The sequence below is a fragment of the Lacerta agilis genome, chromosome 10 (assembly GCF_009819535.1).
Source record: "Lacerta agilis isolate rLacAgi1 chromosome 10, rLacAgi1.pri, whole genome shotgun sequence".
NCBI lineage: Eukaryota > Metazoa > Chordata > Lepidosauria > Squamata > Lacertidae > Lacerta > Lacerta agilis.
In genome coordinates, this window is record NC_046321.1 from 14,771,554 (window position 1) to 14,790,881 (window position 19,328).

The window sequence follows — 19,328 nt, forward strand, 5'->3', positions numbered from 1 at the left end:
GTTGGCTACCCCTGCTATTCGGAGCCGGGGAGGAATTTTCCCTGCTCTGCGGGTTTTGCCTTCCTTGATGCATTGTAAAACCCTTGTGCGTATGTATTTGCCAAATGTCTATCCCTCCATTCCTTCCAAAGAAGGTAGGACTCTCATGAGTGAACTGATTACTACTGTGAAAGAAATTTTGTTGAAAAGACACTTGGAAGCCATTTAAAAGCGAATATATATATATATATATATATATATATATATATATATATATATATATATCAATACACAAGAAGCTCCAATGAGAACGTAGGCAAAGTCTAAGACTATGAAACTCCATCCTTTTGAGAGCCAATTGGATTGGGGGGGGGGGGAGACATCCAAAAATGGCACGGAAAAAGTTAGGTAGTAGGTAAGGGAAAACAACACCTTTAAAATGAGAAAATATTTTTTACAGTGGTGGAAAACTAGGAACACACAAACACATGAATGCAAAGCGCACGCACAAACAACCAAATACTTCTGTATGGAAATATTATTATTATTTCAATCAGGAGAGAGATAAACCTCTAGAGGGACCAGTGGAAACCGGCACATACACAAATATATCACCCTGAATGGAAATAGTTTTCATTCACTGTACTGATAGCCCCTCTGGCTACAAAAGGCAGTGGTGACAAGCTAGCTTGTTCTGTTTTTAGGGATATAGCTATCAATAAACTCATTTGGGGAGAATGGGGAGTATTTAACAAACAGCCTACTACTGCTAATAATATGCTGTAGTGAGAGTTAATGGAAATGATGGTTAAGAGACTGCGTTTTAGGGCTCAGGAGTTCCCCGTTCAATACTCATTTCTAAGAACTGAGAAACAGCTCTGCTGGATCAGGCCAGAGCCCCATCGACTCCATCATCCTGTCCTCACTGCAACCAACCAGATGCTGTGAGGACAGGAAGCCTGCAAACAGGGCCTGAGCACAACAGCAACCCTCCCCTTCTGCAGTTCTCAGCAACCGTTAATCAGAAGCATAGTGCCTCCAATGGCAGAGGCAGAACGTGGAGATCGGGGATAGTAGCCTTATCCTCCCGGGAACCGTTCAATTGTTTTTCAAAGCCATCCAAGCCGAGGGCCATCCCTGCCTCTTGTGGCAGCGAGTTCCGCAGTTTAACCGTGCGCTGCATGAAGAAGTGCTTTCTGCCCTCCAACCTTCTGCTTCATCCGATGGCCATGAGTTCTCGTGTCATGAGAGAGGGAGGAAAGCAGTTCTCTATCCACTTTCCATCCATACTTTTTTTGTACACTTCTGCCATGTCGCCTCTGTTGTTGTTCAGTCGTTCAGTCGTGTCCGACTCTTCGTGACCCCATGGACCAGAGCACACCAGGCACGCCTATCCTTCACTGCCTCTCGCAGTTGGGCCAAACTCATGTTAGTAGCTTCGAGAACACTGTCCAACCATCTCATCCTCTGTCGTCCCCTTCTCCTTGTGCCCTCCATCTTTCCCAACATCAGGGTCTTTTCCAGGGAGTCTTCTCTTCTCATGAGGTGGCCAAAGTATTGGAGCCTCAACTTCAGGATCTGTCCTTCTAGTGAGCACTCAGGGCCGATTTCCTTGAGAATGGATAGGTTTGATCTTCTTGCAGTCCATGGGACTCTCAAGAGTCTCCTCCAGCACCATAATTCAAAAGCATCAATTCTTCGGTGATCAGCCTTCCTGATGGTCCAGCTCTCACCTGGAGGAGGAACTGGCAACCCACTCCAGTATCCCTGCCAAGAAAACTCCATGTCACCTCTAACTTGTCTTTTTTCTAAGGACATAAGAAGATTCCCCACGGGACCCCCAAATTTCAACTTTGTTCCCAATCTTCTTTCCCATGCCAGCCGTCTGTGGGAGTCCCACAGACAGGTCAAGGGGGCAATAACCCTGCCCTGCTGCTGTTCCCCAGTAAGGGCTATGCAGTGTATCGGTGCCTCTGCTCAGTGGGCAACATTACATTTCTTATTCCCTTCCTCGAAGGAACTCAGGCTGCTGCGCAAAGTCCTGTTCCCACCCACCTCAGTTTTGTCTTCATGACAATCCTGTGGGGTAGGTCAGGTCTGAGAGATAGTGAGTGGCCCAAGGACCCTCCGTGAGCTTCCTGGATTATCCACCTGGCTCTCCCCAGTCCAAGCCAAACTCTACTACAGCACATTCAAGAAGCCATCGTGCTTATCCTCAGCCCTCCATCTCTAATTATAGGGACGATAATAATAATAATAATGACCCACCGTGCAAAACTGTTGTGAAAATGCAACGTAAGTGAGGTGCTAAAAGCACTCATAAAACCACTAGATATATGCTGTATATTATCCTATATTTTAATAACAAATGCCAGTAGAGGGTCAATTCTTACGCAGCCAACATGGCACCATCCATGCATAACAAGGGGGTACCTGCAGGCTGAGGAGAGAACCCCAAGGTCTGCAGTACCACAAAAGCCCTAAGGGGGTGGGGGCCAAGACCCTCAATGAGGTCTGAGCATGCCCAGTGACTACATCATGCTGGAAGACTGCTGGGTGGAAAGCGGAAAACCATCTTGAATGTGAAACGGAATGGAACATCCCGAAAGTAGGCATGACTGGCTGGCCGGCCTGCTGAGCAGGAGCACTCTACCTTGCAACTTTATTTTGCATTTTTATTTTCCGCAAGTCCCGTTACATACTAAAAAGAGTTCCCAAAGAACCCCTTCCCGGGGCCGTTTTGGGCTCGGTTCTCACACAGAAAAGGCCAAATCTGCCATATATGCATTTTTGCATTTAACATCAGGTTATCATTTAATAGGTTGCAGTACCGAGTTGATCTGTTGCATACATAACCTTTGCTTGACACAGCAGCTTCAGCTGACTTCAGCTCTGTTAAAACAAAACCAAAGAAAACCCAGCAGTTTGATATGAATCTAAGTATCCAGAATCGAGGAATTTGGTTGGATTCACTCGATCTGTCAGGGGTTTGGAGCCACTGAGTCTGCTAGGTCCTGCTGCAAATCTGACTCGCTTGAGTAAGTTTTTTATTACCTATGATTCACAAAAGGTTGAGTAACTTGGGAAGCTCGCTGGTGCAATGTTGTGGGACATGTAAGTATCGAAGGAATGTTTAATATTTACTTCGTTTTCTGTCTGCTGCCCGAGTCCAGTTTCTGTGTGATAACAAAATCACTGTCTAGATACCTGTCTAAGCCTTTATCCCTTTAACAGGGAAGAGACACTGGGAGGCTCTGAGTCAGACAGCCTGATGACCCTCAGTCATGACATGAGCATGTGTCACCTTCTGACAAAGCTGAGTGATGAATGAGTGGGAAGGGTTGAGCTGATAGCTGGAGATATGCTGGAAGAATCACAGAATTATGTGGAAACGCCAAAATTGGGCTGACTTTAGCAAGACAAAAACGAGCCCCTGTGGTTAACTGTCTACGTGGTGCCGCCGTCGTTTCCCACTCATCTCATTCAGCTGGAAGAAATATCTACCGCTATGCATCAATTTATTCAGATTAAGTGTATGTAATCTTCTCAAGTCTCCTTTTGGAGGGAAATCGTATAATTACCTCTGCAGATTTTCATATTATGAATCATGTCATAGAATCCACCGTGAATTAAAAAAACTAAGAAATGGGGCTTTTAGTGTTATCAGCCCAGTCCTCTGGAACACCCTGCCACTAGAGATTCAGTGGGCACTTTTCTGTGCCAACTTTTAAAGGCCTGCTGAAAATTCTTCTATTCCATCAGGCCTATGTGTGCAGTTAAGAGCACACCTCCCACAATGGCCTAACGTTGTTTGGTTTTTAGTTTCTTTTTGCTTTAAACTTGTTTTCAACTTTTGTGATTTTATTGTCTGGTTTTATGTAAACCGCCATAAACCGCTGTGATATATTTTTATGATACAGCGGTATACAAATACTGTTATAAATGATAAATAAATAACCATTCTAACTAAAACTGAAACATTTGGATCCTTTGAGGGTTTGATTATTTCTGAATGTTTAAGGGATACAATGTTCATCTCTCTGCAGTCATGTGGGTCACATTGTTGTCATCATGAAAACAGGCTTTCTAAACTATCCCCAGTTTTTTATTTGATTGCTGGGGTCTGATGTACCCTGCTTAGTACCCCCATAAAACATTTCTGCAAATTTCTAAAACCAAAAGAGCACTTCACCAATAGCAGACTGGGACACAATGCCTTTAACCGGGGGGGGGGGGGGGGACAACGCAGCAATTAATACATGCAGTGCAATGATCCAACTCCTCTCTCAATATCATACCACCAGATACCACATCACTTTCTATGCCCCTTGAGTTAATCAGTGTCTAGTATTTACCTGGAGATTAAGCAGCCTCCAAATTTCGCACAGACGAAAGCGACTTCTATAACAACTAAGCAGCCAATTTTCATTTGAAATTTGATTGCTAGATCTTCTCTGAATGCATACAGAGTTGTGGCCATTTTTACAAGAAAGCAAAAAATTGACTACAGCAAAAGAGGGTGGAAGGGGGCAGGGACAGAATCAGGCAATTGATAAGCATTGGCTCACAGCTCTCTCAACATGTTGCAACCTATTCTACTTCTTCGAACCATCAGAGCCAATTTCTCTCCAACTTTACGAGGCAAACCCCACAAATCAAAAAGTTAGAAACTCACTCCCCCCCCCACACACATACAGCATCAAAAATCAGGAACTCACATGGTAAGACCTAATAGGTTTGTCCTGCAATAGGCTCCGCTGATCATCCCTGGAAGTAGGGATTAGAGAACGGTGCTTTGCCGGCTGACAGCCTCGGAGGGAGCAGCTGAAAGAATGAGCAGGGTGTGGAAGGAGGGAGCAGAAATATTCCTGTTGCCTTCAGGCAGCCAGAGAAGATATTGGCTGCTTTCGCTCCCTCCCCTGTCAGCTACCTAACTGCTCTGGAAAGACCCTTTGGTGTATTATATGGATTGTGCCCTCTGTTCTACCGACTCTCTCTCGCCTGAATCTTCCAACCCACTTAGTCCCCTCTGCACTGTGATCATATGATCCCAAGCTCCCCCCACCCCAGCACTCTCTACTGCATTCTCTCTAATAGAGCCCCATTTGCAAAGCTCAGGCCCATTCTTTTGCAAACACTGGAAAGGATCCTACAGGTTTCTCCCAGCTGCTCCGCTGTGATGTCACCGGTAAGCAGATACCGGTCTGCTGCATAGAGGTTTCTTCGGTTTGGGTTTGCCTGCAGGGAGCACTGAGCTGCTGGGACATGAAACACAATGCAAAGGTGTTTGTTTACTTGCAAATGCCCTTTTTGCAGCAGGAGCCGAGTTCCAGGTAAGCCAGCATGTTTGTGAACAGCAGGGCTTCAGGTCAAAAGCATGTCTGAACAGCAAACACGCAGAAGCACAAGGCCCATGGCATCTTAAAAACAAAAATTTTCTTGTGAAAGGAGCTTTTGTGGGACACAGAATACTTCACCAGATGTGTAAGATACTCTTTTCAGTTATGCATGGGTATAGATTCTCTCTCTTCAACATAGACTGTGAATTAGGGATAAGCAAATCTGTCAATTTCAGTTTCTCCTTTTCCAGTCTCAAGTTCATTTTTCCACATTTCTGTATCAGTTTGTGGGGTGTTTTTCTTTTCTTTTTTATAATCCTTATGGAAATTCACCAATAAATGTCTGCTAATATTCTGCATGCAATTGTGCCTAATTTTATGTTGCACCAAGGCGATAGTTATGTCAAGGCAAGCATTTTGTTTTGCCAAACAGAGCAATCCTCCCTTCTCCACCCTCTGGGTTCTCCCCCACCCCCACAGAGCCAATTTGGGGGGCAAGGGAGCCTGTGAGGGGTGGGCAGAGGAGGGGCGAATCCTGTTGCACAAACTTGATTCCTTGCACTGGGCTTCCACGGACGGGACTTGTTAGTTTGGTGGTTCCCAATTGGTGGTCTGCAGACCCCAAGGAGTCAGCGTAACCCACACAGGGGGCCCGTGGCACAATTCACACAGCAAGAACTACCATAGACATACCAAATTTTCAAAAGTAGGAGGTTTATGGCTTGGCTTTTGAAATACAGGGGTTGTTCAGTATTTAGCTAATTGGGAACCACTGCTTTTCAGTTGAACCCCACCCAGTTTTAGGGAACATTCCCAAGCCTACTTGAAGATGCTGGGGGCTGAAATTGGCACTTTCTGCATACAAAAAAGATTCTCTACCCCTAAACTATGCCCCTTCAGTAAGCATCAGGAATACTTTTCTAGCTCTGATTTTGATCTGAGCTGAAGAAGAATTTAGAATAAATGACCTCAGCCCAGTATACCTGAAGGAGCGTCTCCACCCCCATCGTTCAGCCCAGACACTGAGGTCCAGCACCGAGGGCCTTCTGGCGGTTCCCTCGCTGCGAGAAGCCAAGTTACAGGGAACCAGGCAGAGGGCTTTCTTGGTAGTGGCTCCTGCCCTGTGGAACGCCCTCCCATCAGATGTCAAAGAGATAAACAACTATCTGACATTTAGAAGACATCTGAAGGCAGCCCTGTTTAGGCAGTCAGTTTTAATGACTGATGTTTTAATGTTTTAATGTTTTAATGACTGATGTTTAATGCCATCTTTGTTGGAAGCCGCCCAGAGTAGTAGTAGTAGTAGTAGCAGTAGTAATAATTTATTGTTATTAGAATTAGAAAGCTCATCACTCATGTGAGACTGATTTTACAAGCCCAAAAGTTCACATCTGAGCACCTCTTTGTTGGCATCTCTAGTTTGATCCTTTATGGAAATGAGGATTTTCCAGGAGCTAAGTTACAACTTAAATATAGTTTTGCCCCAAGGGATCTTGACATAGTTCTTTACGGTGACATACAGAACTTACATACGTACATCATTTCATTTGTCTGCTGCCTTTCCGTAGTTCAAAACATGCTCAAGGCAGCTTACAACATGAAACAAAAATCACATAATTAAAATCATAACAAAAGTAGTCATAAAGAATGAAATATCAAAGAGCACACAATCAAATTGAGTAATTTCCACATAAATCATAATAAGATATAAAATGTATTTAAAAAAAAAAAACAGCAACAACTGCCTACCAACAAAATCCACTAAATACCCCAGCCCCAGAATCTGTTAATCAACTTCAGTTTTTGCAGATGGAGTCAGTCCAGGCCCCACCCTCCCAGGTCTGGGGGAAATGACCTGCAAGGCAGAGAGCAGGTCTTCCAGGAATCACAGCCAATGTGGTCTCTTGAACTCATAGTCTTGTCCTGTTTGAGGGAATGGCCCCCTTTGCCTTTTTAAGGAAGCTATCGGGTTGGGTATGTTCCACCACAGTCATTAAGAGTCGGCACGCTCAGCAAATTATCTGCAATAGTAGTTATGCAACATAATGTCAGGCCACAGTAGGAAATGCAGCAGAGACAGTGCATTGATTTCATACACATGCAAGCTGTGTTTCCTCTTTTAAAACGAAATGGGAACTCTTTCTGCATGTATTAGCAGGCAGCATGAACGTCCACCCAACAAATGTCTGGCAGCGTCAAAGGTGGCAGAACCAATCACCTTCCAAAAGGGGAGGGCGGGCCTAGATTTAATCTCCTGACTTTACCTTCAGCAGTGAGGGGCAGCTGATAGCATCAAGCATCTGTTTTGCACTGTATTTGAAGCCTCGCTCCAGAGATGGGAACTGCGCCAATAACCCTGGTATTACATGGAGGAATTCAGGAAAGGGAACAGCATAAAAACCTCACATTTTTATTTATTTATTTTTTTGCATGTGCAATTCAAAGTCTAAACAGGGGAACTGAGCACCAGTTGCTCTCTCTGGATCAGGACAAGATTTTCACACTGAATATTGCTAAATGGCTTTAATTTATTTTTAAAACCAGAAAATTGGCTGATATAAAAGGGAAACTTTTGCTTTCATTGGCATTTATTTGTACATCTGTAGCACCATTTCTCCTTCAACAGTTTCTCCAAATGAACTCTGGTACATGTGTTTAACAACATTTCACGTCTGAATACCAGCTCAGTCCTCACATGCTTTCACAGGGTCTGTTGGAGAGAAAAGATGCAAAGTGCCAGGAATCTCAAATATCGTAGCTTACTTAGGTAAACGTGTTGTTTTTAAAGAAAAAGTTGTTATTTTTCACCTCCTGGTAAACATGGTATTTATCCTCCGTTCAACTTTGCACTGAAGATGGAAGGGGGAAATAGATACAAATACAAATTTCAGAGATGCCAGCTTCTCCAACAGTCACACAAACTCCAGCCATGTACCACTTCTCAGAAAACAGCCTTATTTGCCAAAAAGCTTCACAAAGCTATTGGCGCTGTGCAGGAAAAAGAAATGTGTTTGTTGTTTAAAATCCAGCATAATGACATTAACATCTGCTCATTGCTTAAATAATAATATTAACTCTTCACTACCTGGGAAAGGCAAGATTGTCACAAACAACTTTTTGTTGTTGTTGCAGAATACACAGTAACTCTGCCTTTATAACATACATTGCTAACCCAGCCTTCTGTATTGAGTCCCATTCAAATGCTTTTTTTTTTAAGAGAGCTTTCTTTAGCCCTTTAATTCTGGGTATTGCAAGGAGCGGCAGATTCTTATCTGGTTAATTAAACAGGGAATAGGCAGCAGGGAAAGCACCTGCATATTCAAAGCAATTGGAAGTAATTTGAGGTTCAGTGGCAATTACAATCCCATTTAATTTGTAAGCTAAACTGCATGCTATATGGGAGATCTCTGAATAAAACACCAGAGGGTTGTTTTTTTTAAGGAAATATTGGTATGGAGAGCTGATCAGAGAAACAGCAAAAGGGAAGAGTTTTGAACCTCCTCCCTCCATGTCATTTCCTCCAAACAACCCCCCCTTGTTGCTAGTTGCATGGGGGGGGGATAGAACTACATGCTACTGACCAGCCTTGCCTGGTATAGAAGCAGAATAGTTGGGTTGGAAGGGACCCCCAGAGTCATCTAGTCCAACCCCCTGCAATGCATAGTGGGCATAGAGGCACAGACAACAGAGAATTCTTGGCAGGCAAATAAGCAGATTGATAGAAGCAGGAGCAGATCTCTCCATTCCTCATATGTCATTTAGTTACCATGCTGGCTCTGAGGAAGGGAAACCCTTTGTTCCACAGACAGCACAGAAACACCGAAGACTGGCTCTCTCCCTCCTCAACAAGACTGATCGGTGGAGGACAATGTTTTCACTAGAGGTTAGTAGCCCGTGTGTCTATGGTAGATGGGGGAGGGTCTGGAAAGGATGACTACATCAGTATCTCCATGCTTGTATTCCAATTCAACCACCCTAGTCTCTTGGGGTATCTAGAGGCGGTCTGCTCCACGTGCCTTTCAGTGTATAAAGGGAAATCTGCCAAAAGTACAGGACAGGGCCTTTTTAGTGTTAGCCCCAATTCCATCAAAAGATTGCCCTGTGGAAGCCCATAACAAGGAAGTAGGCTTCCTTGTTCCCTGCCTTACAGCACCAGATCAAAAATGGATGCATCTCCTTTAGTGGAGATATATCAGTGCAGCTTGGTCACTGTTTTAAAACATAAAGTTGAAGCCATCAAGTAAAAAAATCACAGCCCATGAGCTTAGTTTACTGCCTTGGAACAGATTACCAGGTTTTTGCTTATGGTTGCTGCTTTTATTGGTTCACATTCTCCATTTCAAGATTGTTGCTGAATAGTGTTAACTCCCTGTATGCAGCTTCGGGTGGTTTTATTGGGAAAGTGACTTATAAATAAATGTTGAACGCAACTAAAATCTGAAGGGCAAAGTGGAATTTAATCCGAAGTACAGGCTTTCGCTCAGTTACTGGTACACAATGTTTAGGACATTAACGGTTCTTAAACACCTGAAGAAATATCTAGATAGGTTTCACGTGGAACAGTCTATGTACCTGTTGTTGTTGTTGTTGTTGTTGTTATTTTTAAAAAAACTCTCCCTTCTTCCAAAACATAATACCCTCATAGAACATAATGGAGCCCTGTTCTACCGGAACAGCATTCCACTAGAGATTTCAGAAAATGGAGTTTTCCACATTTTTGCCTTCTGGCAGCTCTCCTTTGTAAGAAAGGAGTAGCAAGATGTCATATCGGCTCCCTCTCTCACTGCAAACTGAAACTTGATTAGAAAACCACATTTCCTAGGACCAACTTCCATGTCAGCAGTCCGCAAAGTGATGCAAAATCCAGCAACAAAGGAGCATAACATTTTATAAATCTGTGATGGAAAGGAAGGCTATTTCCATCCAAGTGTTTCCTTGAGTTGTTTTTACTGCTGTACCATTGGTGGTGGGGTACATTATACAAAGCCTAGAACAATGATCTCCTTGTCATGTCTGGCGGTCAGTTAATTCAGAGGCCTTCCAACAATGTACTATAGAGCCATGCTCCTTTACCAGAGCTATATCAATACAGCATAGAGATACTGATTTTAAAATCAGTAAGTGGAAGCCATTGGGTGAAATCAAAGCTTATTACAATGAGTGGTGGCCTGAAGCATCCCTCAAGAAATACTGTAGCTTCCACATCCAGATCCCATGTGGTGGAAAGGATGGGGAACTGGTGGCCCTCTGGATGTTGTGAAACTTTCATTATTCCTGGCCATGCTAGCTAGTGCTGATGGAAGCTGAGTTCGTTACGGGGGCTATTAGAAAACCCCAACACCACTCCCAGAGCTACAATTCCCAGAGTGGTTTAACAGTCAACCCCTCTTCACAGGAAACTCTGGGATCCGTAGCTCTGGGAGGGGAATAGGGATTGCCTGACAACTCTCAGCACCGTTAACAAAACACAGCCTCCCATAATTCTTTGGGGAAGACATCGCTGTTTGAAGTGGCACCACAAGACTATAAATGTATGGTTGAGCAGGACCCAGCTGCTTGGCTTCTCAATCTATGACACCAGGAGGAGGGACAGGAAGAGCTGGTTCCATATGGATACCGCGCCATTTCTGCTCCTGTATTAGGTTTGAGCATGGTTTTATTCTGAGGATCTTTTCTAATCTTTGAGAGCTTCTTAGGGCTACGGTGATATAACAATGCTTCTTTGATGCAGCTCAGTTGGTTGCATGGTGCTGATGATGCCCAGTGCTGCAGGATCAATTCCTGTATGGGGCAGAGCAGGTTCTCCTTCATGGAGAGCACGTGTTGCGGTGGGGGCCAGCAAGTCACCCCTCTGATGCTGGGCGGGATTGTATAGATGGCCACTGCTGTGATTGGGCTCTGGGTGTCGTTGGGGAGATTTCTATGTTGCAATTGTTGATGGACAGCCCAGTGACTATATATTGCTTGGCTTGCAGTGTGATATATCTCTTTGCTGCGTTCATCGGATCACCGCCCCTCCCTATTATTAGGCCTCTGTGTATAACCTTGATATGCCTGTCATGGGGTCGTCTGCTTTTGGGGCAGGGGCCTGGTAGGAATTTTTCCATTTGGCTGATTGGCTGGTGCCATCTGGTTTTCGCGTACTGCGTAGCAATTAGTCACAACTTGTAAGGTTGGCGGTTAGGCATTGGTTATTAATTGGTTGGTGGAGGGGCAGAGTTGGCTGTGGTTGCCCCTCCTATGCTGCAAAGGGGCAGGTTGGCTGTGGTTGCCCCTTCAATGCTGCTGCTGCACGGGGAATTCCGTTAAAGGAATCCAGGGGCTCACCATGCTTGTCCGTATCCCCCGGTCGGGGGCCAGGGCCCACGCAAGAGCCCCTGGGAGCATTAGGGGAGAACGGGCGCACATTCTCTCCCCAAACTGTTTTCCCCTTTACTGACTCCACAGGCAGGTGGATGTCAGTTCTGTCCCCAGCGGGACAGATAGTCTGAACCAATGCCTAAGCAACCACTCACATATTTTGTATTTTAATAAAGTTGTGGCCAAAAACCTTAAACTTAAATTTCTGTGTGAAGTGTGTTTCATTTGAGGGGTGGTTTGGGGACCTCGACACGCAACTGCATATTCCTGCATGGCATGGGGTTGGAATAGATTATCCTCAGGGCCCGTTCCAGCCCTATGATTCTATGATTTCCTTAAGTATTCAAAATAAGCAAATGAATAGTATCTTCAGGATGGGGACAGAATCCGCCTTGAAATATATTTTTTTCTGGGGAGCTTCCAGACTGTCACAGTTTGCATAAATCTCTCCCATGTTTGGGTGCAGGTATATTTTTTATTATTCTGTAAACTGATTAGTCACTTCTTACCTAAAAGGTCTCCAGGTGGCTTAAGTAAACATTTGTTTATTTATTACTACATTTCTATTGTACCTTTCCTCCAAGGAGCTCAAGGTGGGATACATGGTTCTCCACCCTCTCAATTTTACCCTCACAACAGCCCTGCGAGGTAGATTAGGTTGAGGGATGAGGGATGGTGGCTGGCCCAAGGTCAACCAGTGAACTTGATGGCTGAGCGAGGATTTGAACTGCAGCCTCAAGGTCCTGGCCCAACACTCTTAACCGCCACTGCACACCAACTCTCAACGCAAATGCGTTTCCCTTTGCGCAGTAAGAATGTACCTTCATATCCCACAAAGGAAGTGGATACAGTGCAATAAAAAAGCAATAGCTAAGCAGAGCCCTTGCACAATAAATCCACTCAAGAAAAGAAAAAAAAAGACTTTATGCAATGAGAAAAGTGAAAGAAAATTGGCCAAGAGTGCACAATACTTGAGAGAGAAGTACAGTGGTACCTCTGGTTAAGTACTTAATTTGTTCTTAACCTGAAACTGTTCTTAACCTGAAGCACCACATTAGCTAATGGGGCCTCCCACTGCCGCTGTGCTGCCAAAGCACAATTTCTGTTCCTATCCTGAAGCAAAGTTCTTAACCTGAAGCGTTATTTCTGGGTTAGCGGAGTTTGTAACCTGAAGCGTATGTAACCTGAGGTACCACTGTAATATGACCTACATGCAATTTTTGTGAAAGCAAATCAGGGCAATTGGTGCTTCAATATATACTTCACCTGGAAGCAGACACTGTTGGGTCATATTGGCAAGCCTTTTTATTTTATTTTTTATTTTTTACAAGTGGCATCTATGTGACAAAGCTCCCTGCCAACAGACCTGTCCTGTGTACTTTTTTTTTTTTTAAGCTTTCTCTCTTGGGTTATTTTTAGCTGCTGTGGCATTTTGAATCTTCTGGCAGCTGGATTTTTTAAAAGTGCTTTTGCTGCTGCTGTCTATTATGGGAACAATCCAGTCCAAATTAAGTACTTTTAAAGTTCAAATGCTTCTCACTGAGAGAAATTTAAAATAATGTTTAACTCTGTCAGCGAAATTAATGGGACTTAAAAAGTGTTTGACTTGGCTGGATCATGTCTAATGTCTCGCTTCGCTTTAGTGTTATTATGATAGGAATTTTATCTTCGGTTTGCATTTTACACTATAACTCGCACTAAATGCACTGTAGGGGAAAAAAGCAATTTGCCATATTCATATGCAAACAAATAGTAAACAAAATGGCAGTCATGATGCAATCACACTTGGCTAGTTGCATCCTCAGACTGGAAGCAGATACTGCAGCAGATGCATGGTGGTCTTGAAGACAATAGCCCCGACTCTCTGACTCTCCTTCCTCTAATGCCTTGTGTTTCAAAAACATGCGATATGACACTCTACTGCAGTGTTTTTCAACCTTTTTTGGGCAAAGGCACACTTGTTTCATGAAAAAAATCACGAGGCACACCACCATTAGAAAATGTTAAAAAAAATTAACTCTGTGCCTATATTGACTATATATAAAGTAATTTTTCAATTTTTCCCACGGCACACCAGGCAACATCTCGCGGCACACTAGTGTGCCACAGAACAGTGGTTGAAAAACACTGCTCTACTGCACTGCATGCACAACACTTGTGCATGCAGCCCACCACTTGTTGCAGAGTGTGCAGACTTCACGACACGTACATCAAGGTCTAGCATGGTATAGTGACTAGAGCAGCTTTCTCCAACCTGTTGCCCTCCATAGGTTTTTGGACTACAACTCCCATTACCCCTGACCATTGGACTTGCTGGCTGGTGCTCATGCAAGTTACAGTTCAAAGGAGGGAGGGACGGTGGACAAGGACGTTGGGTTCAAATCCCTGTTTAGTAATGATCTTGGGCCAGCTGCTCTCTCTGAGCCTAGCTTACTTAACAGGGTTGATAAAATGGGTTAGGGAAGAGAATTGTGTACACTATTGTAAGGACTCTCAGTGGTGGCTCATGAGGAAGCAGGCTGACTCCGAGCTTCTACAAACTAAGTTCTTTATTGTGCAGATATTTACAGTGGAGTTACAGTAAAAACGTCCAGCTCATTCCTCTGCAGAGTCCAGGAATGTCCGCTTCCGGTTCTTGGTCCAGCATAAGAGGCGCGGGATCCTGAACCCCCGCCTCCCCCTTCCATGTCCTTCCTCCCTGAGAAATCGGGGCGCGGGAAAAGGTCCCTGTTCCCCGCTTCCTGCTTGGTGCTGAGGCTCTCTGATCCTGTCACAGCCCCTGCCCCGACTTCCTGCTTCCATCTCCCCCTCCCCACTGGAGGATTGATCGCTTCCTCCGCTCGGGGAGGAGGAGGACGAACTACGAACTGGAGAGGGTGGTTCCCTGTACTGCAAATGACCCGGGAATGCTACCTGCTGCGGTGAGGGGGGTTTCCTGACAACTATGTTGGGGATGGGGAGAAAATTCAATTCAGCTCGCATTCAAAGGCAAAATTTCTGAATTCATCTTTTCTGACACAACACACAAATCAAAACACTGCCATCCTTCAAAATTCCCCCTTCTACAAATTTTGCAATGCTGTCCTCCAGCAAAGTAATGCATACAAAAATAGGTATACAGTGGTACCTCGGTTTTTGAACGTAATCCATTCCGGAAGACCGTTCGAGTTCCAAAACATTCCAAAACAAAAAACTCAAAACAGAAGCCTCAAAATGGAAACCTCAATACGGGAGCTGCATGGCATGTTCAACTTCTGAGGCTTGTTCAAAAACCAAAGCATTTACTTCTGGGTTTACAACGTTCGAAAAACAAAATGTTCGTCAACAGAGACGTTCAAAAACCAAGGTACCACTGTACTAGAGTAAAGTGTGCAGATAAATGCATCTCATAGTGAAAGTAACATCCAAAATGCCTTATATCCTGGGAAAATGCTTTGCATAAATGTTCGTATTAGGAAAGATTGCATACAAAAATGTGTATGTTAGGAGAAATTTGCACCAAAATGCTGATAAATGTCAATTCGTCCTTTAAAATAATAATAATAATAATAATAACAATAACAATAACAATAACAACAACAACAACAACAACAACAACAACAACAACAATAAATTGCAAACGAATGTGGAAATGAGGAGAGCCAAATGTTAACATTAGGAAAATGATAATTAAAGAGAAACTGAAACCAGCATTTCCATAGCCTAGCACATCATCACTCCAGTGAAAGTACCTGGTAAAATAGCGGCAGATTGACATATTTGCCCATCCTTGCACTGCACTGACCTTCTTGGGAGGGATAAAAATGAAACTGATAAATTTTGCATTGCTTGATGTTACCAAGGAGAGAAGAATGAGACACAGGACTGCTGATCTTGGCAACAGCCATCATGCATCTGCCCTAATGTCTAGCTCCAGCCTCATTAACCAGGTCAGGATCAACTCTGCCAACTTAAGTACATATGAAACAGATCTGCGCAGAGAGCTCCAGCATAAATACCACAGTCTGTTTGGGTGGATACATTTGTCTGTTTTTCTTAAAATGTTCCCACACACCAAAAATATACCAATTTTACACAGACATCACAGAGGGGAAAGGATTCTGGTGTCTAAGATGTAGCTGAGTATTATCAGAGAAAGAGAAATTTCCTTTGTTTCTGACAACATGTTGCTTCTATAAAGGCATTTTGATAGCATGATTGTTATTAAAAGATAAAAAAAATGAGCAGAGCTAAGAATAACAGGAGCATTTCACCATGTGAAACCAAAGCCCACTCTTCATGGAGTGGAATGAATTGCCAATACAATTTTGCACCCTTTGCAAAACTCGTAAGGTTTGCTGATTCTGCTGCTTGAATATAAGTGGTCAGTGCTTTTTTTCTTAAAAAATGTTTAGGGGTATTCTCATTTTCCAACTGAAATTGAAATACTGCTCCTCAATGAGGCCAAACTTAGATTCACAAAATGTTTAGGGGTATGCATACCCCTGCATCCCCCCAGAAAAAAGCACTGTACGAAGTCACTTTGGCTTAACAGGTAGAACAAAAACCCTCCTTCTAAAAATATCCTGGAGACCTTGGGTTTGGAGATGAATAGTAAAATTAAAGTGCGTGGAAATAAACTGTGTTGTAGTTTAAATCTGTATACCTTCTTTCATCCACAGACCTCACAACTTAAAATTCCAGATGAACAACACAAAATACATAATAAAAACAGGGACAATGCAAACCAATACCCCCCCCACCTCTATCCCCTCCCACAAACACATTTAAAAGGGTAAAGGATGTTAACTAGTCAAAGGCTTGGTAGAAGAAGAACGTTTCTGCCTGGCACCTAAAGGTGTACATAATGAAGGCTAGAGATGTTTGACAGTGGAATGGGCTCCTTCTGAAGGTTGTGGACTCTCCATCATCGGAGGTCATTAAGCAGAGGTTGGATGGCCATCTGTCATGGATGCCTTACTTAAGATTTTTCCATTTCAGGAGGTTGGACTCGATAGCCCTTGGGGTCCCACCCAACTCTACAATTCTATGATTCTATGATTCTAAGGTGCCAACCAAACCTCCCTGGGAAGAGCATTCCACAACTGGGGAGTCACTGCAGAAAAGGCCCCGTTCTCGAGTTGCCACCCTCTGGACCTGCTGCAGGGTTGCAAACGCTTGTGTTGCAAGGAAGCATGGGTGTGCCCGGGAGTGTGGTCAGGGGATAGTCTTCCTGTCAAGCCTGTAACTAGAAAAGCGTCACTCAGGGTGATTTAACACCCTCTCTATTGCCTTGTATACAAGGGTGAAACAGACTAGATGCCGTAGGAAAAGTCAGACAAAGAAAGACAGGCTAGCTACTCTCTACCTGCCACAATATTATTACTAGAATGCATGCAAAATTTCCTGTGGTGCATATGGGATTGCATAGCAGATGCAAGGAGAGTCTCTCAGCTGCCTGTTCAAGGTGAAAAATGTTCCTAAAGCACAAACAGTTTGGAAACTACTGTACAGTACTATGCAGTGGAATGATCATAGCAGAAGAAGAAGAAGAAGAAGAGTTTGGATTTGATATCCCGCTTTTCACTACCCGAAGGAGTCTCAAAGCGGCTAACAATCTCCCTTCCCTTCCTCCCCCACAACAAACACTCTGTGAGGTGAGTGGGGCTGAGAGACTTCAGAGAAGTGTGACTAGCCCAAGGTCACCCAGCAGCTGCATGTGGAGCAGAACCTTCTAGAATCACCAGCTCTGCCCACTCAATATCCAGCCACTATTTTGTCAATGGAATGTTAGCAAGCATCTACAGCTTCAGTCTCAACCCCACTTCTCTGGGAGTAAGCCCCACTGAATTCAATGGGACTTAACTGCTGAGTAGACATGTTTGGGATTGCAACCTAACACATGAAGCCGGCCTCTGTGAGATGATCGTTAGCTTCGTTTAGTTGGGCAAAAGTTGTACACTCTGTTCAGATGGGTGCCGGGTTTAAAGTTGCTAGATATGATCTTACATACCATCTTTTTTAAATATCTAGTTATTATCCTCAGGTTTTTTTTGGGAGGGCCACTATTTGACTAGCTGCTCATGATTAAAATTTAGCCGGATGCTCCCAGGAACCTTAGTGGAACAAAACCATATCAGTTTATTTAATAACTTTCAAAGTGAAACTAAAGTCTTGTTCAAATCATGTCTCCTCTGATTTAATTAAATACCACCACACATACTGTAAGGCTCTGGGAATCATTAACAGAGTTAATTGAAGACAGGAGATGATGCTTTCCTTTCCTTTTGAAAGCCGGTAGAAAATTTAAAAATAGTTTCTATTCAGAGCTTCCTCAAGGCTTTTTGAATATACCTACAGCAGATCCAACCCTTGTTGAAGCCTTGATAAATATAAGAGAGGGTTGACTGTGCTATGCATGAGAAAGCTTGGGTGTGTGATCAGGTTTGGTGCATGCACACACCTCAGGGTGGCAATCAATTATCTATAATCTATCAAGTTTGCCTACGCCTAAAAGATCTGCCTGTTGTCTTTGTCCATGGAGTTTTCTTGGCAGGGATACTGGAGTGGCTTGCCAGTTCCTTCTCCAGGTTGAGAAAATTGGGAAAGGAGTACGACAAGGCTGTATATTGTCTCCCTGCTTATTTAACTTATATGCAGAATTCATCATGCGGAAGGCTGGGCTGGATGAATCCCAAACCGGAATTAAGATTGCAGGAAAAAATATCAACAACCTCAGGTATGCTGATGATACAACCTTGATGGCAGAAAGTGAGGAGGAATTAAAGAACCTTTTAATGAGGGTGAAAGAAGAGAGCGCAAAATATGGTCTGAAGCTCAACTTCAAAAAAAAACTAAGATCATGGCCACTGGTCCCATCACCTCCTGGCAAATAGAAGGGGAAGAAATGGAGGCAGTGAGAGATTTCACTTTCTTGGGCTCCATGATCACTGCAGATGGTGACAGCAGTCACGAAATTAGAAGACGCCTGCTTCTTGGGAGAAAAGCAATGACAAACCTAGACAGCATCTTAAAAAGCAAAGACATCACCTTGCCGACAAAGGTCCGTATAGTTAAAGCTATGGTTTTCCCAGTAGTAATGTATGGAAGTGGACCATAAAGAAGGCTGATCGCCGAAGAATTGATGCTTTTGAATTATGGTGCTGGAGGAGACTCTTGAGAGTCCCATGGACTGCAAGAAGATCAAACCTATCCATTCTTAAAGAAATCAGCCCTGAGTGCTCACTAGAAAGACAGATCCTGAAGTTCAGGCTCCAGTACTTTGGCCACCTCATGAGAAGAAAAGACTCCCTGGAAAAGACCCTGATGTTGGGAAAGATGGAGGGCACAAGGAGAAGGGGACGACAGAGGATGAGATGGTTGGACAGTGTTCTCGAAGCTACTAACATGAGTTTGGCCAAACTGCGAGAGGTGGTGAAGGATAGGCGTGCCTGGTGTGCTCTGGTCCATGGGGTCACGAAGAGTCGGACACGACTGAATGACTGAACAACAAAAGATCTGCCCCACTCATTTAAATGAGGGGTCAGCAACTGGAGATCCCAGAGGGAAATGCCAGCTTGTGTCACCTTTCAGTTGCCCACCCTGAGGCAAGAGCAGTGAGTGGAAAGCCTGGTAGTTGTGATAACAGTGGCGATTGGTGAATCTGTCCAT

At 43.9% G+C, this 19,328-nt stretch overlaps 1 protein-coding gene across 13 annotated transcripts in view; it reads right to left on the reverse strand.

The window, feature by feature from the left end:
• CALD1 (caldesmon 1) overlaps positions 1-19,328 on the reverse strand; it is a 105,168-nt gene that overhangs the window by 44,408 nt on the left and 41,432 nt on the right. Inside the window, exon 1 of one of the 13 annotated variants that reach the window (XM_033162837.1) lies at positions 4,698-4,919. The exons of the other annotated variants lie outside the window; for them this stretch is intronic. Within the exon in view, the coding sequence (XP_033018728.1) occupies positions 4,698-4,744 (47 nt within the window). The 5' untranslated portion in view covers positions 4,745-4,919. Of the gene's footprint in view, positions 1-4,697; positions 4,920-19,328 lie in introns of those variants that run through there. 13 annotated transcript variants of the gene reach the window in all.